Source organism: Acomys russatus, chromosome 18 (assembly GCF_903995435.1).
Source record: "Acomys russatus chromosome 18, mAcoRus1.1, whole genome shotgun sequence".
Classification (NCBI taxonomy): Eukaryota; Metazoa; Chordata; class Mammalia; order Rodentia; family Muridae; genus Acomys; species Acomys russatus.
This window is the reverse complement of record NC_067154.1, coordinates 42,723,609-42,747,959: the sequence shown is the minus strand read 5'-3', so window position 1 is coordinate 42,747,959 and position 24,351 is coordinate 42,723,609. Positions and strand designations below refer to the sequence as shown.

The 24,351-nt window shown below is 43.3% G+C and overlaps 1 protein-coding gene across 7 annotated transcripts in view; it reads right to left on the bottom strand.

Annotated features, from left to right (window-relative positions):
* The window catches only part of Lmo7 (LIM domain 7), a 206,240-nt gene that overhangs the window by 114,082 nt on the left and 67,807 nt on the right, over positions 1–24,351 (bottom strand). For all 7 annotated transcript variants that reach the window (XM_051160925.1, XM_051160927.1, XM_051160920.1 and 4 more), the window contains exon 3: positions 19,778–19,847. In XM_051160925.1, coding sequence (XP_051016882.1) covers positions 19,778–19,847 — 70 coding nt within the window. The remainder of the gene's footprint in view (positions 1–19,777; positions 19,848–24,351) is intronic.

Sequence of the window (24,351 nt, the reverse complement as noted above, 5' to 3'; positions counted from 1 at the left end):
ATCCTAGAGAGAGATGCGGAGTGCATACACACACCATCCTAGAGAGAGATGAGGAGTGCATACACACACCATCCTAGAGAGAGATGCGGAGTGCATATACACACCATCCTAGAGAGAGATGTGGAGTGCATACACACACCATCCTAGAGAGAGATGCGGAGTGCATACACACACCATCCTAGAGAGAGATGCGGAGTGCATACACACACCATCCTAGAGAGAGATGCGGAGTGCATATACACACCATCCTAGAGAGAGATGCGGAGTGCATACACACACCATCCTAGAGAGAGATGCGGAGTGCATACACACACCATCCTAGAGAGAGATGCGGAGTGCATATACACACCATCCTAGAGAGAGATGCGGAGTGCATACACACACCATCCTAGAGAGAGATGTGGAGTGCATACACACACCATCCTAGAGAAAGATGCGGAGTGCATACACACACCATCCTAGAGAGAGATGCGGAGTGCATACACACACCATCCTAGAGAGAGATGCGGAGTGCATACACACACCATCCTAGAGAGAGATGCGGAGTGCATACACACACCATCCTAGAGAGAGATGCGGAGTGCATATACACACCATCCTAGAGAGAGATGCGGAGTGCATACACACACCATCCTAGAGAGAGATGCGGAGTGCATACACACACCATCCTAGAGAGAGATGCGGAGTGCATATACACACCATCCTAGAGAGAGATGCGGAGTGCATACACACACCATCCTAGAGAGAGATGTGGAGTGCATACACACACCATCCTAGAGAAAGATGCGGAGTGCATACACACACCATCCTAGAGAGAGATGCGGAGTGCATACACACACCATCCTAGAGAGAGATGCGGAGTGCATACACACACCATCCTAGAGAGAGATGCGGAGTGCATATACACACCATCCTAGAGAGAGATGCGGAGTGCATACACACACCATCCTAGAGAGAGATGCGGAGTGCATACACACACCATCCTAGAGAGAGATGCGGAGTGCATATACACACCATCCTAGAGAGAGATGCGGAGTGCATACACACACCATCCTAGAGAGAGATGCGGAGTGCATACACACACCATCCTAGAGAGAGATGCGGAGTGCATATACACACCATCCTAGAGAGAGATGCGGAGTGCATACACACACCATCCTAGAGAGAGATGAGGAGTGCATACACACACCATCCTAGAGAGAGATGCGGAGTGCATATACACACCATCCTAGAGAGAGATGTGGAGTGCATACACACACCATCCTAGAGAGAGATGCGGAGTGCATACACACACCATCCTAGAGAGAGATGCGGAGTGCATACACACACCATCCTAGAGAGAGATGCGGAGTGCATATACACACCATCCTAGAGAGAGATGCGGAGTGCATACACACACCATCCTAGAGAGAGATGCGGAGTGCATACACACACCATCCTAGAGAGAGATGCGGAGTGCATATACACACCATCCTAGAGAGAGATGCGGAGTGCATACACACACCATCCTAGAGAGAGATGCGGAGTGCATACACACACCATCCTAGAGAGAGATGCGGAGTGCATACACACACCATCCTAGAGAGAGATGCGGAGTGCATACACACACCATCCTAGAGAGAGATGCGGAGTGCATACACACACCATCCTAGAGAGAGATGCGGAGTGCATATACACACCATCCTAGAGAGAGATGCGGAGTGCATATACACCATCCTAGAGAGAGATGCGGAGTGCATACACACACCATCCTAGAGAGAGATGCGGAGTGCATACACACACCATCCTAGAGAGAGATGCAGAGTGCATATACACACCATCCTAGAGAGAGATGCGGAGTGCATACACACACCATCCTAGAGAGAGATGTGGAGTGCATACACACACCATCCTAGAGAGAGATGCGGAGTGCATACACACACCATCCTAGAGAGAGATGCGGAGTGCATACACACACCATCCTAGAGAGAGATGCGGAGTGCATATACACACCATCCTAGAGAGAGATGCGGAGTGCATACACACACCATCCTAGAGAGAGATGCAGAGTGCATATACACACCATCCTAGAGAGAGATGTGGAGTGCATACACACACCATCCTAGAGAGAGATGCGGAGTGCATACACACACCATCCTAGAGAGAGATGCGGAGTGCATACACACACCATCCTAGCGAGAGATGCGGAGTGCATATACACACCATCCTAGAGAAAGATGCGGAGTGCATACACACACCATCCTAGAGAGAGATGCGGGAGTGCATACACACACCATCCTAGAGAGAGATGCGGAGTGCATATACACACCATCCTAGAGAGAGATGTGGAGTGCATACACACACCATCCTAGAGAGAGATGCGGAGTGCATACACACACCATCCTAGAGAGAGATGCGGAGTGCATACACACACCATCCTAGCGAGAGATGCGGAGTGCATATACACACCATCCTAGAGAAAGATGCGGAGTGCATACACACACCATCCTAGAGAGAGATGCGGGAGTGCATACACACACCATCCTAGAGAGAGATGCGGAGTGCATACACACACCATCCTAGAGAGAGATGCGGAGTGCATATACACACCATCCTAGAGAGAGATGCGGAGTGCATATACACCATCCTAGAGAGAGATGCGGAGTGCATATACACCATCCTAGAGAGAGATGCGGAGTGCATACACACACCATCCTAGAGAGAGATGCAGAGTGCATACACACACCATCCTAGAGAGAGATGCGGAGTGCATATACACACCATCCTAGAGAGAGATGTGGAGTGCATATACACCATCCTAGAGAGAGATGCGGGAGTGCATATACACACCATCCTAGAGAGAGATGCGGAGTGCATACACACCATCCTAGAGAGAGATGAGGAGTGCATATACACACCATCCTAGAGAGAGATGCGGAGTGCATACACACACCATCCTAGAGAGAGATGCAGAGTGCATATACACACCATCCTAGAGAGAGATGCAGAGTGCATATACACACCATCCTAGAGAGAGATGCGGAGTGCATACACACACCATCCTAGAGAGAGATGCGGAGTGCATACACACACCATCCTAGAGAGAGATGTGGAGTGCATACACACCATCCTAGAGAGAGATGCGGAGTGCATATACACCATCCTAGAGAGAGATGCGGGAGTGCATATACACACCATCCTAGAGAGAGATGCGGAGTGCATATACACACCATCCTAGAGAGAGATGCGGAGTGCATACACACACCATCCTAGAGAGAGATGCGGAGTGCATATACACACCATCCTAGAGAGAGAGGCGGAGTGCATACACACCATCCTAGAGAGAGATGCGGGAGTGCATATACACACCATCCTAGAGAGAGATGCGGAGTGCATACACACACCATCCTAGAGAGAGATGCGGAGTGCATACACACACCATCCTAGAGAGAGATGCGGAGTGCATATACACACCATCCTAGAGAGAGATGCGGAGTGCATACACACCATCCTAGAGAGAGATGCGGGAGTGCATATACACACCATCCTAGAGAGAGATGCGGAGTGCATACACACACCATCCTAGAGAGAGATGCGGAGTGCATACACACACCATCCTAGAGAGAGATGCGGGAGTGCATACACACCATCCTAGAGAGAGATATGGAGTGCATATACACACCATCCTAGAGAGAGATGCGGAGTACATACACACACCATCCTAGAGAGAGAGGCGGGAGTGCATACACACACCATCCTAGAGAGAGATGCGGGAGTGCATATACACACCATCCTAGAGAGAGATGCGGAGTGCATATACACACCATCCTAGAGAGAGATGTGGGAGTGCATACACACACCATCCTAGAGAGAGATGCGGAGTGCATATACACACCATCCTAGAGAGAGATGCGGAGTGCATACACACACCATCCTAGAGAGAGATGCGGGAGTGCATATACACACCATCCTAGAGAGAGATGCGGAGTGCATACACACCATCCTAGAGAGAGATGCGGGAGTGCATTTACACACCATCCCCAGAAGTAACTTGAATTCAACTTTCATGATACATAAACAGTGATCAAAAAATCTTTTTACAAAAAAGCAGCACGTATCAGGTTGACGAAAATGTATCTAAATTTGCACTTTAACTGTAAAGTTCCCACTAAGAAAGGCGGTAGGTCACAATTTGAGCAGCTAGTCCTGCCGCACGCTAAGGTGTTTTGAGAGAGGATTACGAGGTAGTTCAGACTGGCTTGAACTCACTTCTCCTGCCTCAGCCTTCTAATTGAAACATATTCAGCTCATCTTCAACTTTTAACTTATTGTACAACTATCCTAAATCTTATAACCTTCAGCTGCTCACATAATAAGAGATAACACATCATAATCTACATATATGTAGACATTCATCAGAGATCCAATTTTACATTTTTATTTATGAGGAAAGAGAGCAGGTAGTCTTGTCCTTTTTCTGCTGATATGTTGGAAACAGAATCTCACTATATAGACCAGACAGACAGGCCTCAAATTCAAGATTCTCCTGCCTGGGAGCTGAGGCCAAAGGCAGCGGCTAAGCTTTTTAACACACAAGAACTGGTGAGAAGGTAGAGGAACTGCCAAGAGACACAGCGGGGCCAGGAGATTATCCACGCCTGTGATGCCAGCAGCGTGGCAACGGATTTTCTGCCAGCGCTGGCGCTGGTTGGCAGAGCAAGAGCAAAAGCCACCACAGCGAGTGAGGCAGAGCAGAGAGCTGACAAGGCAGGGCAGGAGCAGCAAGCCAAGGGGGAAAGGGCCGGGTGCTCTGGCAAAGGCTGTTAGCCGGCATGTTTAATTAACCTGGGATTCAGCTGCCTGCACAGAAGCGGTAACAGGTTGCCCAATGGCAGCATGAACTAGAAGAGAGTTTTACAGATTATTCAAACTGTACTTTACATCAAAAGTCAAGTCATTCTAAAACTCACCTGCTTTTTCTTTTAACGCTGTAATGCTTGCTAAAGGGGGTTCTGTGACCTAGAGTAGAGCATGCAGCTGCTTTTAAAAGCACGTCTCAACGAAGCAATAAAGAGCTTGTGTGCATCAGATTTAAGGAGGGGAGATTACCTGGCAGCACTTGAGAAGCAGTTGGGAGTGAGCATTTCTTCAGCAAGGCCACTGCCCACCTCCACCCAGCACACTCATGTGCGCGAGATCTTCAGCCCTGAATTCAAATGTTTCCAGCCCCAGGTCTTTGCTGTTTCCCTGAGCTGACTCACTTTATAGTCATTCTACAATCTCAGTCCTTGCAATGGTAAACCACTCCTCCAAAAGCCATGCACTTAGTGCTCTGTGATTCCTCCCATCCCCGACATAAGCATTAGCTAACTGAACAGCAGTCCACCCTCCCCACAAGACCCCACAGGCTCTCCCAAGGTCACATTATCTCTTTAAATGTCCCTTGTCCCCTGCCTGCATGGTCATTTTCAGGTCTTGTATTATCTAACTGGTCTTCCACTGGACACTTTTTCCTAGTACTGAGTTTTATTTTTTTGTCAGGTGCATATTGAATCACTTTACACATATTATCTTATTCAAATGCTCATTAACCAAAAAAAAAAAAAAAAATTACACAGCCAGTCGTGGTAGTACACACCTTTAATCTCAGTACTCAGGAAAAAGCCAAAGCAGGCAGATGTCTGTGAGTTCGAGGCCAGCCTGGTCTACAAAGCAAGTCCATGACAGCAAGGATTTGTTATACAGAGGAACACTGTCTCAAAAAACAAAAACAAAACAATTTCATTGTCTGTATTTTATACACAGGATAAGTAAGCATCCAAGGTCATCAGTTCCATCCAAAGCCATACATTATCCTATGAGGCTGGTACCCAAGTAAGACAGTGTAACTCAGATGGACACCCAAGTGTGTTAGTTTCCTAATGCTGCAATAAGGTCCCTACAACACACCGTACTTTATTATCTCAGAGGTCTAGAAGTCACCCATCCAAATCAGCAGTTCTCAACCTTCCTAATGCTGTGACCCCTTAATACAGTTCTTCAAGTTGTGGTGACCCCCAACCATAAAATTATTTCCATTGTTCCTTCATAACTGTGTGTTACTGTAACTATAACTGTATAACTGTAACTATGAACCATAATGTAAATATTTGTGTTTTCTGATAGTCTTAAGTGACCCCTGTGAAAGCATCATTCAACCCCGAAAAGGGTCATGACCCAGTTCTATCACTGGGCTGAAATCTAGGTGTCCGCCAGTTAAATTCCTGCATTCAAAGAGAAACTTTACTTTCCCACCTTCTAATGGACACCTTGGCTCACTCTCCTGTCACTCCATCTTCAAAGCGAGTTTCTTTAGGTTCAGTCCATCAGTGTTTTCTCAAGCCCCCTGCCTCCACATACACAGGCTAGTGACTGCATTGGGTCCACCTGGACCACCAATCTTAAATCAGAACATCAGCAACCTCACTCCCATTCTAACTTGGCTCGTGAAATGTTCCCAGTTTCCATGGTTTCTAATGCAAGCCATTTCAACCTACAGTGATGTCCAAGCCTCCTTTAAAGCAAGCCCTATGTGCTAAGGTCCTGCCTTGTAGTAAAAGGCCTCTATAACTCAAAGCGGGAATTCACGGTGCTAAATCACTGCCAAAGACTTGTTAATAATGCTTACCTCATAAAAGAAGGGTGGTGGGCTGTTAGTGAGAGCTGCAACAGAGAGGTTAGAATGTGTTCTATAGTCTTTGGCACATGATAAGTGGGCAGTGAGTGGCAGGATGTCACTGAACATCACCCGCTACAGGCTTGGTATTTTTTCTTGTAGGCACTGAAATTACCCAGCCAGTTGATACATAAGCTCTAGCAATACCCAAGTGTACCTCACTCATGTTTCACAGGAAGATATGTAAAATACAGCTGGTTAAATTTAGAACAAAAATAAAGTGGATATAGGAAAAAATCTAAATTATAAATCTGACATTGTCATAGATAAAGAGTTAAAATATAAATTAAGCTCATAGACCACATAAAATCATTCTCCGTTCCCATGACCTTTTTTCCAACTAAAATATAGTTGGCATCTATTCCAGATACATGTCCTTTTGGAGTTGGGCCCATCTAGATCATTTTTGTAAATCTTTATTTTATTAATTTGCATTTAAGCTGTACTTAAGCAAACTGAGTTATCATGATTCACCTAAATATAAAACATTTTTTCCAGATATTGATGAAAAACTAAGGGTCATAGTAGTTGACAGGGCAAAGGCGTGGAAACCATCACTGATGAAACACATTATAACTTAACATTTCATCCAAATAGTTGACCCTTAATAGGTAGAGTCTCCAATTTCAGACAAGAACAATCTTTATCATATATCTTTGTGTTTTTTTACCTCCAATTCTAAAGGTAGAATCTACAGCCTCAAGATATCAAACCACTATGATATCCACTTACCTACAGCCAGAGACATCCTGCCTATAGAAAACAAGGCTGCTGAAACCCAGTGCAAACCAGGAAACCAGGCAAAGACACATCATTATACAAAACAGCATAACAAGATGGAAGAAAGGAGAAACAAAGGGAGGGAGGGAGGGAAGGAGGCAAGGAGTCAGCCAAAGCTCACACATACATAAATCCATAACGGACCCCTGGCCACACCTTCAAGCTTCGTGGTAGTTGTGGACTTGCGTGTGCTAGCTAGTTTTATGTCAACATGACGCAAGCAATAGTCATCTAAGAGGAAACCACGACTGAGAAAATGCCTCCGTAAGATCAGGCCGTAGGCAAGCCTGTAGGGTATTTTCTTAGTAATTGATGAGGAAGGACCCAGTCCACTGTGGGTGGAGCCACCCCAGGGCTAGTGGTCCTGTGCTCTATAAGAAAGCAGGTTGAGGTCAGATGATAGGGGAGAAGGGCTTCCCGCCTTCTAAGAACTCTGGGAGGGGGTCAGAATCAGGGAGGGAGGGTGGGACTGGGAGGAGATGAAGAAAGAGACTACAACTGGGATGTAATGTGAATAAATTAAATTATTTATTTATTTATATTATAAAGGAAAAAGAAAGCAGGCTGAGTAAGCAATGGGCAAATAGCCAATAAATAGCACCCCTCCATGGCCTCAGCTCCTGCCTCCAGGTTCCTGTCCCGACTTCTTTGATGATGAGCAGCACTATGGAATTGTAAGGCAAACCTTTCTTCCCCATGATGAATTGTTCATGGTGTTTTACTGCAATTGTAAAACACTAAGTCATCAGAGCTAATTGCCTTCCAAAGCACTATCCAACATGGTCTGTCTTAGTTAGGGGTTTCTTTTTTTGTTTGTTTGTTTTGTTTTTGGTTTTTGGTTTTTGGATTTTTGAGGCAGAGTTTCTGTGTAGCCTTGGATGTCCTGGAACTCACTTTGTAGACTAGGCTGGCCTTGAACTCACAGAGGTCCCCCTGCCTCTGCCTCCCGGAGTGTTGGGATTGCAGCCATGCACCACCACACCCAGGTAGTTAAGGTTTCTATTGCTGTGATGAAACACCATGACCAAAGAAACTCGGAGAGGAATGGGCTTATTGGGCTTACACTTCCACAGCACTGTTCATCACTGAAGGAAGTTAGGACAGGAATTCAAACAGGGAAGGATCCTAGAGGCTGAGGCAGAGGTCATAGAGAGACCTCTTCATGGATTGTTTCCTTGGCTTTCTTAAAGAATCCAGGACCACCAGCCCAGAGATGACACCACCCACCACAGGCTGGGCCCTCCTGCATTGATCACTAATTGAGAAACTACCTTACAGCTGGATCTCATGGAGGCACTTTCTTGATTGAGATTCCCTCCTTTCAAATGACTCGAGTTCATGTCAAATTAAGACAAAACTAGCCAGGGCTGCCCCGAAATCACAGGCAGAGAGCTGCATATAAGCTGCAGAAAGTCCTTACACCCTGGTGATGGAATAGACTTTCTTGGCCATGTTGATCCAAGACTGTGCCATCCACACCTGAGGAATCGTGGAAATGTTTGCAGTGCTGCCGGTTGCTCTAACTTGGGTTGCTCCAGGTCTAGTTGTCTCTCATAGCTCTGTCCACATGAGACAGTTTCCAGATGTGGCCAAGAACCTCAGGTTGCAATTTACAATGGAGGTCTGGATATTCAGGTGATGAACCCTAAGTCACAGTGCTCGAGTTCTTTGGCCGATTGCATTTCTGCCACCTCCCACATTTCACTGTCTGGTTATAGAACCAGATCTTTCCCTGTTCTTAGCAAGAATACTACGCACTTGAATATGCTGGAGTCTGAGTTCTTTCAGTCTACCCAAGGGACGTCGGTCACCTTCCTGCCATGGTGATCATGAAATAACCATCTAATACTGTAAACAATCCCTCAATTAAATGCTTTCTTTCATAAGAGTTGCCTTGGTCATGGTGTCTCTTCACAGGTATAAAACAGTGACTAAGACAGTAGTGCACACGGGTAATCCCAGCACTCAGGGAGGCAGAGGCAGGCAGAGTTCAAGGCTACAAAATGAGTCCAGGGCACCCAAGGTTACACAGAGAAGCCCTGTCTTGAAAAAAAAAAGAGAAGGAAGGAAGGAAGGAAGGAAGGAAGGAAGGAAGGGGAGGGGAGGGAGGGAGGGAGGGAGGGAGGGAGGGAGGGAGGGAGGGAAATATTTCCTCCTTCTGGTTTCTTGCAGTACACTCTTCAAGTAGCAACACTGATCATGCTTTTAGCAGTGTCGTTTTATTCAGACATAACACACACGCCATATAATCCACCCACTTAAAATACACACTACACTGCTTCTTCTGTATACTCACAGATAATATGCACCCACAACCACAGGATCCACTAACTTAAAACAACAAATTACATTGCTCTCAGAATATCCCCCTAAGACTCCTAACTATGCTTTACACACCAAAGCTAACTAGGCTTCCTGCAATCTGGCTTACCCACCTCTCCTCGTCCCAATCAGACCTCGTCTTTTATAAACCACCACCCCCCCTTCCTTGAGTCTGGAAAACCCCCACTGGCTCCCACCTTCCAAAGATCAGACCCATCGTCAGAATCCTTGTCCACTCACATTCCTTCCCCCATATAATTGTTGGCAGCTAAGGCAGTATTCTATCTTCACTGGAGTTACTGGCACCTATCAAAATACTGTTCATTTACAGGACCCCGACCATGCTCTCACCTCACTGAAGGGAATGTCAGCTCCAGAGAGAGGAACTTCTCTGCCTTCTTTGTAGCCTTGTCCCAAGTGTGAGAAAGTGGTGTGACCTCATAGTAGACGTTCAATACATGTTTCCAGGAAGGGAGGACCTTCCTGAGACTTATCAAGGGACCAGTGCCTCACATCAGTTTCAACCCTTCCATTCTATTTCTTATGAACCTCATTGGCTCCCCAATTGGCAATTTCTACATTAACAAAAATTACCTTAGAAGGAGCTGTTCCAAGTTTACTTGAATGAAACTATGAGATAATCCTACTCAAATACAGAATCAAATGTTTTGGATTAATTATATTTTAACTCTACAAGTTAAAGTATTGCTTTAGCAATTCTAATTCACTAATGTTATAAAAGAAAAAAAAAAGAAGCTGCCCCCAAGGCAGAAACTTGGCATATAAATGTTGATCTCAGACTTAAAAACAAGCAGGTTTGGGAACTTTAGGGAGGCACTCCTGAACCTGTGCCAGCACAGTGATCAAGAGCTTGTGGCTAGAAATAAAACAGGAGTTTCCTGCTTTGCTACACTGCATCATCACTGGGTATCAACAACAACTCAAGGGACCAGTGAGATGACTCAGAGGGTAAAGGTGATGGCCCTGCAAGCCTGGCAAACCAAGTTCAATGCCCAGAGCCCACAGAAAATGGAAGGAGATAGCTAACTCCACAGCTGTCTTTTGACCTCCACACATGTGTCCCAGCATGTGTACCCACACATGCACACATCACACACACACACACACACACACACATACATGTAAAATTTAAACAACTTGAGGTTGACTATACATTTTAAATTCCAAGTCTTGGTGGCACTTAGCTTCATACTGAAAGGAAAGAGAAGCAAGGGGGTAAGAAGGCTCGGTGTCTCCTCGGGGTGCTTTTGAAGAACTCACTCACCATCACCTTCTCCTGTGCCACTTTACTTATAGGGAAGGGCTTAGGTTCTCTGACATTTGTATCTAACATTTCTTACCAACAAGATAGCCCCCACACACCCCTGGTCTGGTCAACAGATCTAAGGCTGGATAATCCTGGGACTATTTCAAAGCATAGATGGTGATCCACAGCAATCCCAGAGGAACATACAGTAGCAAAATTAATAAGCAAGTTAACATAAAACCATGGAAAAGCTTTTGGATTCATAATATAGTCTTATTTTCAGTAGATGCTTAGCTTTTATGATGAATTTCTTATAAGTAAGCAATGGGATAATAGTAATACTACAATATTGATTGTCTCTTCTTTACTTAGAAGATGTCGTACTCAGAGCTTCTGATAGGGATGCTTGGTTTATGAAGAAACAATAGCTCAGTATATGAGAGGCTAAGGCTAGATAATTGGGAATCTGAGACCAGACTTGGCTACAATCTGATACTATCTGAAAAAAATAATAAATAAATAATATCTTTTCTTAATGAGACTGACAACAGAAACTTTTTAGCATTTAAGTCAACGTTATACAACTTGTAAATATGATTTCTCCCTTAAGAAACACTGCTTCAATGTAATTTAATGCTGGTGCAATTTAACAGGCAGTGGTGGCCCACACCGTTAAACCCAGCACTTGGGAGGCAAAGGCAGGCAGATCTGTGAGTTCAAGGCTACCCTAGTCTGCAGAACAAGTTCCAGGACAGCCAGGAAATTATTTCTTGAAAAACCAAAATAACATTGATGATAAGGATGAGGAAGGAGGAGGAGGAAGCAAATTTAAGTATTTTTATCAAGTGTATTAATATCTTCTAATTCATCATCTATATTTGGAATTGGGAGTAGAAACAGAGAGAGTCATCGTTTACCTCAGTGGAACATCGAGGTCTGATACAGTAGGTATGAAACTGATCGAAGGTGGTGATTTGAGAAAAAGAAAACCTAGAGCATAAAAACTCATGAAAGCATAGATCTGTCACTAATCATCAAGTGGAGTGAAATAAAACACCTGACAATGGAAGGAGGATTGAGTTTGAGTAGATAGCCCATCATGGGAGGGGCTTGCTGTCTCCCAGTCCACACCTTCCCTAGCTTATAAAGATTGATTTCCACCCCTCTGAAGATGGGGAATATGGCTGTCAGAATCAGCTAGTTGTACTGACAGAGCAAACCAAACAGGCAAGGATGCACAATTGGAAGCCTTTCCAGCTGTTCTGAGATAGTATTGAGAACTCCTCAAACAAGATCAGCAAAAAAACAAAAACAAAACACCTGCCCAAAGGCAGGACAGGTCCCTCTAACACACACAGCTCTTTTATCCTGCTGCAGAGGCTCCGGAGGCCCCCACCTGTTTTCGGCATTCTGTTTGTCCCCCTTGAATGTTCTGAGGAACAAAGTAAACCCAAAGTAAACAAAGTAAACTAGGTATGCCAGGGAACCATTGTTACACTTCCAGTTTCAGTGTTTTCTATTCTTCCACGCCCTACTATGTCCATAAATGCATGTGTTCATTATAGCTAAGGAGATAGCCCCTCTGAGAGCCACACAGGTCAGTGGTGAGCCAGACAGCAGTTCCTTAAGACGACAGTTGTCTGTGTGAGTGGGCCATGGTGGTGGTGGGCACTAGTTTCCTTTGGCTCGTTACATCTATACTTCTTAAATTGTCCCATTCTAGAAGACAATAAAAGAAGAAGAAAAGAAGAAAAAAAATGACTGTTTTTTTTCCCCTAAAGAATTCTCATTCTGTCTGTCTGTCTGTCTGTCTGTCTGTCTGTCTGTCTGTCTGTCTCTCTCTCTCTCTCTCTCTCTCTCTCTCTCTCTCTCTCTCTCTCTCTCTCACTCACACACACACACACAGAGAGAGAGAGAGAGAGAGAGAGAGAGAGAGAGAGAGAGAGAGAGAGAGAGAGAGAGTTTCAATTTATTTGTGGTAACAGAACAAAAGCACCATTGCCTACAAATTTTCACTCTTCCCTGAAAGGTAAAAAAAAGGAGGAGGAGGAGGAGGAAGAGGAGGAGAAGAAGAGGAGAAGCAGTGGCACATAGAGTCAATCCACGCATAACAACAGCAAGGTATCTTTGTCCACTGGACAGCAGTTTCCCAGCTCAAGTTTCCACAGCTTCTGGGAAGGAACAAGCAGAAGTAGAACAAGACTCCACTTGGTTGCATCATCCTGGGATGACAATGCCCAATGCACCTGGAAAACAGCAGTCAGAAAGGACCGGGGCACGCTTCATTCCCGGAGCAGCCATCACAGAGGCAAGAGAAATGAGCATACCCAACAGTGGAAGCTTAGGATCTATGCCCACTTCCTCCAATGAGCCTCTGGGCTCCACCTCTGCCATTCTACCCCTAAGAGTTGACTTTTTTTTTTTTTCTGCAGACACTGGATAGCTGAGGCTAGCCTCAAACTCACTGCGGAACCTAAGCAGGCCCTGGCTAAACTCATGATCCTCCTGCCTCAACTTCCTGAGTACTGAGATAGTAGGTATGTACCCCATGCCAGGCAAGAGGACAAAATAATTCTTGACATCAAACATGTCCAACTCGGCCCCTTTACATTTAATGAAACACCACTGCTTTCCAAAGGGAAATCACAACATGAAATGAAGACATGAGGGAATGAAGTCTACAGGCCATTGGCCTAATGATCCTTATAGAAAGGCCTGGGGCTTACTGCCTCGCTTCTTCAGCTGAGTGGCTCTCCTTTGGGGACAGTCCTATCCCACAGGGGTCACTGGAGGTGGCAGAGGACATGTTTAGTGATCATAAATGATAGGACAGTGGCAAGGATGTGCTTTTGTCCTCTAGTGAGGCCCTGAGGCTGAAGTTGCCACTACAGGATCTACAATGCCCACAGCAGATGTCTCAGGAAAGAATTATCTGCCCCTGGTGTCAGTGGTGATGAGGGTGAGAATGCTTGATTTACTTACAACTTGATATATAGGCAAATACACTGTCAGGTGTCCAAGATGGCTGAGGTTGTTACGGTTAATAACTTCCTTGCTGTTCTACACATATTGTATTTCATGTAGGTTAAGGTGTCCGATGGTGAACATTATTTTGCCTCAACAGCTCTTTTCACCAGCAGGATAGCTTGCTGTTCCTTGGGGTTTTACTTTGTTGTTGGACATTTTTTTATTGCCACGTTGTTAGTTTTGAGTTTCGGTCTGGCGAGCATACCCACATTTAGCACCAAATAATATTTTGGAAGATATAAACTAACTCCTGGTTTGGTTGGTTAATTTGTTTGTTTTTCTTTTTTTAAGACAGCTTTGTGACAAATAGCAAGCCTAGAAGAAACAGGAAGAATATACTTGATAATGAAATAAGACTTGATCAACAAAGGGTCACTGAGATGACTCGGTAGGGAATTGCATTTGCCCCCAAAACTAGTGACCTGAGTTTGATCCCAGAGACCTACATGGTGGGAAAGAAGCAACTAGTACAAGTTGCCCTTTGAAGATCACACTCAAATCATGGAATGGACATACCTAACACACATACACACAAATAATAATAACAACAATAATAATAATAATAATAATTAATAATAATAATTAAAGTGAAAAACATTTAAAACTTTGACAAGAGAGATAACTGAAAACAAATTCTCTGACCATCTAGAGAAAATGTAATAGAAATTCCTCTTGTCACCTTCCACTCCTCAGAACGTACTCCGTGATTTCTTCGTGGGCCCATCTACAAAGTAAAATCCATTGCTTTTGGTTTAAAAACTAAGCACATGTAATACATAGCTCCCATGAGCTGAAAAGGTACAGCTAAAGAGTCCTAGGAAGGAGCAGTGGAGGCAAGGACGTGAAATACCATGGCCACTCAGCCCACAGTCCCACACAGAAGTCCTCTCAGATTTGACAACTTGGTGCATCTACCCCAACACAAGCACCCTTCACCCAACCCACTCTGACCTACAAACCCTGTAAATGAGCCAACAGGAGTAATGCTCCTGAGCAAGCCCATCCACCCAAACAACGACCTCTCCAAGGAATTCATTCTAGGGCTTGCCGATGCCTGTAGCAGGGCGGGGCGGTGGGAGGGGGGGCGGGCAAAAGGAGGTTAGAAAGAGGGGGTAGATGGGGGAGCTCATCAATTCAGAATCCTCTTTCCAACCTAAAATAAGAGATGCCAGAAAAAGATTCTTGTGGGGAATGGCACAGGAATGAGTATAGTGAGCTGGCATGTTTATAGTTAAACACTGACTTACCACAAGAGGTATCTGATATAGCTTCAAAATAAACTATCTTCAGCTGGGCAGTGGTGGCATGCACCTTTAATCCCAGCACTCAGGAGGCAAAGGCAGGTGGATCTCTGAGTTCAAGGTGAGCCTGTTCTACAGAGTGAGTTCCAGGATAGCCAAAGCTACACAGAAAAACCCTGTCTTAAAAAAAAACCAAAAAATAAAAAAATCAATAAAATAAAACTATCTTCACCTGATTTGGCTTGAAAACATCTCTAGGCTTTGCTACTCAGAAAAGCATTGTGTAGCCATCTGATGAAATTCAGGTGAAAAGCTACAGAAGACACCTGAGGGTGACCTCTCTGTGTGTCTCTCTGTCTCTGTCTCTGTGTCTCTGTCTCTGTGTCTCTGTGTCTCTGTCTCTGTCTGTCTGTCTGTCTGTCTGTCTGTCTGTCTCTCTCTCTCTCTCTCTCTCTCTCTCACACACACACACACACACACACACACACACACACACACACACAAACCAGGCAAAGTCTAAATAAGAAAGCTTTTGGACTGTATCAACGTCAGTTTCCTAGTCTAGACATTGTGTGTAAGGCAACTCAATAAGGAAAATTAGGAGGCTAATACAGAAGGCTTCTTTATTCCTTCCGTAAACCTATATTTATTTCAAAGTATAGTGAAGTTGAGAAACAATTATTAACTAAAACCGTTTACCTGTGTGCATGAGTTTCCCAGGGCTACTGTAACAAACTGAGAATACCTCATGACTTAAGCCAACAGAGGTTTGTTTATTTGTCGTCTCCCGGTTCTGATGCAGGAATCCACGATGGGTGTGTTAGCAAGGCCATGCTTCCTGTAAAGTCTATGGGAATCATCCTAGACTCCTGCCAGATGTTGCAACTTCATTAGCGATCTTTGCTGGTCTTTGGCTTCTGGCTTCTCCACCTCAATCTCATCTTCATATGATGCTGCCTCTAGATATGTCTTCTCACAGGCTCTTTTTTGGGGAGACACTACTCAGATTAGGGACCCACTCTACCCCCCCCAGCACCATCTCATCTGAACCAATCATGTCCGTAAAAATCAAATTCTAAAATAAAGATACATTCTGAGGTACTGGGGCTTAGAACCTCCATGTGTCTTCAGAAAAGGGGAACATCCCTTCAACCTATAGGTTTATTCCACCAAGGGCTAAATTCTAGAACTTAGTAAATCCAACAATGAAAACCTGGTTCATTGCTTGTTTAACAACTCTTTTATCTCCTGTATGCATCAGTGACTGTGTTGAGTGCTGCGAACGTAAATGTTAGTGCTATGAAACGTCTGGCCTAAATTACTCAGTATTCTTAGACAAATGTCAAAAACTCGGGGTTCTCCCCTACTCCTGAAGGACTCTCAGTCTTCACAGTCCTGGCACACTCTGTTGGGATGTCAATGTAACATAGCACTCCGTAGTACGTTTGCTCTATGGTGCCTTCCTGCCCAATTGCTAATTGATGTGAGCGGTCCCTCCTCCCTGACATAGAAGTCAAAGACCACACTCCTTTTGCCCTCCCTTGTAGCCCTCCATGTTAGAAAAGGCCTCAACCCAACAGGCCCCTAATCATTTGTTAAAAGAAAGAGCACCATGCATTGAAGATTTGCTTATCAAACTCTTGGTTGTCTCTTCTGGTCCTTGTGCCAATGCCTTTCCAGGTGAATGTGGGGCTCTAGCTCACACATTTTGCTATGGCCGTTGTGGCAAGTGTCAGCAGTCAGATGCGGCACGATGCTCACTTCAAACCAATTGGCCTTAGCCCACTCTCCTGCTTGCACACCCACACCCCAATGAAAACGCTCACTGCCTTGCACTTAGGAAATCATTCTACTTAATATACCGGAAATGCATTTCATTTCAGCTTCTAAAGATAAAATCCAAACTGGAGAAAATTTCTGATGCTTGAAATAGAAATAGTTGGAAAGGGTTTGGGGCTTAAAAATAAAATGCATTTGTGCTTGCATCTAATCATACAATCATAAAGTTGAATAAACTCAACAGTAGCCAACAGCAACAAACACCACAATTCAAGCATTCCAGATTCTTAGGGTGTGCTTGAGATCAAAGGCTAATTTCATTTAAAATGCAGGTATTTGATCCAAGAAATGAAAGTTCAGAATCAAAAAATTAAACTACCTAAGAATAACTCAGGCCACTGGGAAAGATAGTGTAATTCAATACAATTCAAACATTCATTTTTGTAGAAGTTGCTTTATAAGTCATTTTCATATAAAACTTGGTTTTTTTGGTTTTTTTTTTTTTCTAAACAGAATGTTTCCTCCTGGAAAGACTTCAGGAATGCATTCCTTTAATGTTATTCTTTGAATAACTAGAAAACTATGAAATATAAATAATGAAATTATATAATATATGTAACTATATGTTATATATAACATATATACATGGTAGAATTTTTATCCACCCAAATTTAAGACCAGTACAAATTACAAGTCAGCTACCTATTCATGGCATGTCTAGGATAGAAGTGACTTGATTAGAAGAAAGGACTTAGGCCTGGAACCAGGAGCTGAGAACTGTGTATTCCTTCTAAATTTCAAAGAAACCTCAAAACTTCATTCCTTCTCTCCCAGAAAGATATTTTCCAATAATAAATACTTGGCCAAACTCAGCCCTGTCAAAGTTTTAATGAACTTTTTATACCTCCTACAAACCCAGGAACCATGGTGTGGCTGCCTGTCATTACTCACGCCATTAGCCACAGCTGAGAATTCATAAAAGGCCAAAAAGAAATCTTTTAAGTAGATTATTATAAAAGCATTAAATAACTCACAGAAAATTAGTTGTGTTTTACATCCCAATTATTAATTATGCATTGCTTTATGAAATCGTTTTAACTGACTGACTTCTTTCATCAGTATAGATTTTGTTGTTGTTGTTGCTGTTTTCTGCTTTTTTTTTTTTTTTTTTTTTTTTTTTTCCCCCAAGACAGGGTTTCTCTGTGTGGCTTTGGCTGTCCCAGGATTTGCTTTGTAGATCAAGCTGGCTTTGAACTCACAGAGATCTGCCTGCCTCTGCCTCCTGAGTGCTGGGATTAAGGCCATGCACCACCATGCCCGGTTAGTATGGATTTTTTTTTAAGATTTAGTTTTATGACTTTTAATTTAAGTAAGTGGTAGAGGTTGGTGTACATGAATACAAGTGTTCTTTGGGTCCAGATGAGGGTTCAGATCCCTTAGAGCTGGAGTTAGGGGTGATCGTGAGCCACCTGATATGGGCACTTGGGAACTGAACAAGGGACTCTTAACCCTTAACTCTTAGAAACCCTGTGCCTTTAACTGCTGGGGCATCTCTCCATGCCACCAGTATTGGCTGATAAAGCTTATTTATTAAATCTTCTGGAAGAGTCTTCAATTTGATTTCGTTACATTTTGTCCAAAAGTATTGCTTTGTGTTAGCATTGGTGTCCACAGTGGCTTTAATCCCAGCACTCGGGAGGCAGAGGCAGGAGGATCTCTGTGAGTTCAAGCTAGCCTGGTCTACAGAGCGAATTCCGGGACAGCCAGGGCTACACAGAGAAACCCTGTGTCAAAATAAATAAATAAAATAAAATAAAAGATCTAAATAACCACATAATGAAGGTGTGTAGTAGTATTTCTTAATACTTAAAAAAAAAAAGTAAAACCAAAAAGCCCTTCAACTTAAAGATAGGAGGGCTCTGAATGTAGCTCAGTGTCAGAGCCCTTGCCTAGAAAGCATAAGGCAGCAGCAGCAGCAGCAGCAGCAGCAGCAGTAAAAGTAGAGGCACCTAAGAAAAGCCAGTGTTTCCTTACAGGATGACCCTGACACAGAAGAAGACAGACATCAACAGGACAGTACATCAACAGGAAGTGTGACACACCATGAATGCTAATGGGCCTCGGTTATTCTGCAGATATACATATGATCTGTGTTCTAAGTGAGCACAGTACATGAGCCTGAAAGGGCAGAAACACAGCAACCAGGGAATGGTCGATACCCTGGGGGAACTGCTGCAGTCCACCAGGAAACAGTGCATGTAGGGCAGAGCTGCAGAAAGAATGGAAGCAACTCATGTGCAACTTGTGGGAGAAAGAAGGCCAAAAGATGGGTACCCGGACTTTGAAGCCTCAAAATCAAAACAAAGCCAAGCAAGTTAAAACAGAGGCTTCTAAACAAAAAGGGAGTGTTGAGAGGCGATTAGAACGAAGGTTGTCACTTTTCTTTTTAAAGGGGCAGTAATTGTGGCCACTTCCTTACATTTCAAAGACAGAACTATAGTTTTAAAGTGAAAGCCCTCCAAGTCCTCTCTTCTGGATGTTGAAAACATGTAACACATCATACTCCATGATAATACCAGAGTGACACAGCATTACATCCAGAAGTATGTGCAACTGTTATTTGTTGATTAAAAAATGAAAAAGTTTTGAAGGTAATTTATTACTTACCAAACCTGCTATTGGTGTAGACAGTCTATTGATCTTCTTAACGATGCCAGGTTTGAGCTTATTAATCAAACTGAAAGTAAATAAACAAATAACACATGCAATTACAGAAGTGTCAGTGTGATTTTAGTGCTCATTGAAATAGTCTCAGAAACTCTGAGTAGCATAGCTCTGGTCCCAGATGGGCTGTTCTGAGCCAGAGTCCTACCAGAACACAAACAACTAAAATAAATAAATAAACAAACACACAACAAAGAACTTCTCTGCACAGAAGGACGGAAGGGTCCTCCCAGGATCCACAGCCCATGTCTTTACAAGTAGTTGCACATGTGTTAAAGAAAAGCACACTTCGGTTCCATTGCAACACACATCAACATAGTCTCATCAGTTTCCTCCACTTGGCCCCAAGAATACTTTGCCCTATTAATAATTCTCAATGGGCTTTTTTTTGTTGTTTTCTCATCTGGGTCCTTGTTTTGAAAGATAGCCTCCAACCCACATTGTTTCCCATGCAAAGGCCGCAGAGGAACTCAGCCAAATCATTGACTTTCTTACTTGTAACTCATTCACGCCCATGACTGATTGCTTTATTACCAGAGTGGGATGATGGGGTGAAAATTAAATGTACCAGAACCCCTCCAAATTACCCTAGAATCTAGCACTGATCCCATTTCAGCTAATACGACACATAATGCAAAGATATCTATGTCTCTATCCAGCAAAGCACTAGAAAATGAATTCATCTTTGACAACCACACTTAAAGAACAATTCTGCTTCTAAAACCTCGATCTGCGTGTATTCTTTCTTTCCATCGGCTGTTACAGTGTTCAGACCTTGTAGTAATTTAATTCTACAATGCTTTCCCATTGATGTGAGTTTGGGTAATTAATCATTAATCACTGTCACAAAACAGTATCTTGAAACAGTGGAATTTTCTTCTATTTAACAAATTCATCCCTCAAATGAGCGGTTCTTGACTCTGTAATGAGATCCAGCAGGAAAGCTGAGAAGGAAGAAGAAACAAAGTCACCTGACTCACTTGCCTATCCCTTACAATGGGCGCCTGCTATGGGAGGGGAGGGGGGTGTCCTATGGAATGTCACTTCTTCCTCATTCCATAGATTTCTATATACATTTGAGTATGCTAAGAATAAAAAAAAAAAAGACAAAAAGTCTCAATGTAATAGCCTTCAGAATGCTGTTCAACAGGGTTCAAAATTACAAAACAGCAGCTTATGAAGACTTAGCCTGGCAAACAAAAGTTGCTTTTCTGTTTTCAGAGCTTGCTCCCACAAAGATCTTTAGACAAGTCAATTGCAGACAATAGACCCATCCCCTTCCTTGGTCTGGAGGATGGGCAGCTGCACCTCCATCCCCTCAGCCTTAAGTTTTCTCCTCAGTTGGTGACTCCACAAATCCTAATTTCTGATGTGTACATTGCAAATCATTTAAGAAACCCTTTTCCACATTGTTTTCCTTCAATCAACAGTTGAGGATCTAGAAAATAATTAAGCATATTAATAACAAATGGCCACTGTACAGTCCTCCTTCTATTTTCCCCTTTGACTAAATGCTTCGGTAACTCTGGTTTTTCTGCATAGGAGAACTAACACATGAGGCATTGCTTAATAGCATAATTCTGACATAGTATTTCAAAAATTCATTTACTGTTATTCGCCACTGTCTTGGCAGTGATATCTGTTTAAGTAGTGTTTCTTGGAATATAACCTTTCAGTGACATAACTTAGAAGCTGATATGAGCAGAAGTAACATAGTAACCCAGAAGGTCCGACCATAGTTGTCCTTTGGGAGGAAAGGGTCATAAACTCCTGCCTCACCCTCTGAGTCACTCACTGGAGACTCTGACCAGGTCACTCCATTTACCTGTTGACATGACTTATCACTTTTGTCATATAGTGTCAGTAATTTCAAGAGCGTGTTATAGTCAGTGAATAATAAAACAGGTTACTGTCAATAGAAGGGGCAGAGTAAGGAAACAGCACAGACAGACAGACAGATACCATCTGGTGAGTTAACCACCTCCTCCCTCATCGACACATTTGGCCTAAGAGATTACTTCGAAGTGACATAGACACTTTGTATTAGCCCTCCCTTTCCACTCCTCAACCTTCTCATACATGTGCAAACACGGAAGTAACCACAAGGAAAAAAAAAAAACAACAACCCTCTGGAGAGTATACAACTCACCCTCGAAAAATCTGAGTCACTGAAAGAAAATTGTTTTATTTAATCCATCTCAAGGCTTGTAGTTATAAGCACTGGGCTGAGGAGGAAATGACCATATAGTTTTGGCAAATACTGAGCATGCAAATCACTTGATGAGTTATGAATTGGGATTCTCAAGTAAGAATCCTTTCTTGCAAGGATATTTTTTTAAAAGTTTCATGAGATCTAAAAATAATTAGATGAAATTTAAGCACACTTAATGGAATACAGACAGAATCTCAAGATAAAGGAAGTTGACGTACCATGTATGGAAATGCTCTCTTTTAAAGCAAATGCTTTGCATAGTAAGTGTTCTTGAATTTCGCATGTGGACTTTCCGAAGGGACACGGACTTCGGGTCATTGGCTCTGAAGTGAGGGTCAGATTACAGGATAAACTTGCAGATGTTCCCCTGTCCTGTGTTCTCGGCCTGCGACCCTCTGCTCCCCACCCCCTCCACCCTGAGTAGAGTTATACATTTATCTCTCTCAAGCCTTTCCTTCTGTGAGGGAACAAACCTGGTTGCTGTTTGCTTACCACAGCAGAGGTTTGCTGTTTTGGTGCGATTAAAACTAGAACACAAAGCATGGGGTACTCTCACAGTGACCGCAGTAACCTCCTCCTTGGCTTCTCCACTGCTATGGTATGACTGTTTGTGACCTTCCTAAAACTCCCATATTCAAGTGCTAACCCCCTCTGCTATGGCATTAGAGGGCAGGGCCCTTTGGGAGATGCCAAGATCATGGCGATGCATCTTCTGGTAAGATTAGTGACCTCAGTCAACAGGCCTTGCCCTTCCACTGTGGCAGTTGTGGTGAGAAATTTGTACTGAGAAGGTGTGAACTTATGAAGGAAGTAGGAAGACACCCAACCTGCAGTCATCTCCATCTTTGACTCCCTAGGCCCCCCAGCACTATGAGAAATGACTCCCCGCTGTAGACAAGCTATCCATTTTCCAGTAGTTGTTATGGTAGCCCAAGTGAACCCTGCTCTATCTCAAGGTGTCTACTTTTTCCTTCTTCCTCCCTCACCCGCAAAGACGTTGTCTTTTCTCTACACAAGGGTTGAGTGGACGTATGCCAGAACATTGGCTCCATTCACAGACCCTTCTAGCATTGGATATACCCTGACTTCCCAACTCAGGGGAGACACCCAGAAAGCCACCTATCCAAAAAGCTCAACATGGCTCGGGCGTGAAATGCTTTAGGAACTTGAATTTGACATTCTACTATGGGCTAATCTGCAAAAAAAAAAAAAAAGAAAAAAAGAAAGAAAAATAGTTCTAACGGCCAAACTTCACATTTCCCCTTGACCAGAAAGCTCTTCAGCAAAAGTACAAAATTCAAGGATACTTTTTCCTTCCCGTACCAAAAGACAAACATGGAAGAATGTACTGACACACTGAGAGAATCTGGTAGCCTGTGGATTATCTTATAGTCATCCACTCGGGTACATTTCTAATGTTAGCTGTTCTACTTTGCAAGCATGCAGCTTTCATATTGTCAAATTTTTATGATTCATTTTATTTTTTTATTTTTGTGTTTATTTTGAGACAAGGTTCCATGTAACTCAGACTGGCCTCAAATTTACTATCAGCACCCAAGAGTGACCTTGCACTGTCTATCCCATGACTTGTCAGCCCACCTGGATTATTCCATGCAGGGGACCGAACTCAAAAGTCCATGCACAAAAGATGAGCCCTCTATCCATTGAGCTACATTTCTATCCCACAGGTTTTAAAAAACACACAGTATCACATCTTCCTAGCAAATTGAAGACACTAATGTCTTTTCATTGCTTGTTTATCACCTATAGGGTAGTAATTTATTCATTTACTATAGGGTATTAATTTATTCATTTACTTTTACTCTAAACAGAAATTCTGCTCATTTAGACCTTTGAATGCTCACTGAGGACAGCCCTGCACAGGGCTCCACCACAGAGCAAGCAGATAATTACAAGTGCTTGAAGCAAAGCCGTGAAATCCATCCTGATTTTTGGTTCATGTAAACTTTTCAAAATCTCTATCTTCTTTAAAGAAGTAATTTAGGAAAAAAATGAAAATTGCTTTGCTTCAGTGAAATGCCATGACTTTTTTTAAACCAGAAATACTGCCTCTGAGTATTTCTCATTCCTGATACACCAAATTATATTGTTCCCTCCTGATTGTCAAAGCCGATCCAGATAGTACTGTCAGATACAGTCATCTGGACTGGCTATCTTCAGGAGGTGTCAAGATTTTAAGTCAGTGGCTTCTGTCTATGTTCATATTTTAAAATAAAAGCACACCAAGTAGACAGTTACCACATTCTCATGGGTAAGATAACCAGCATTTGTCATCTAAAATTTT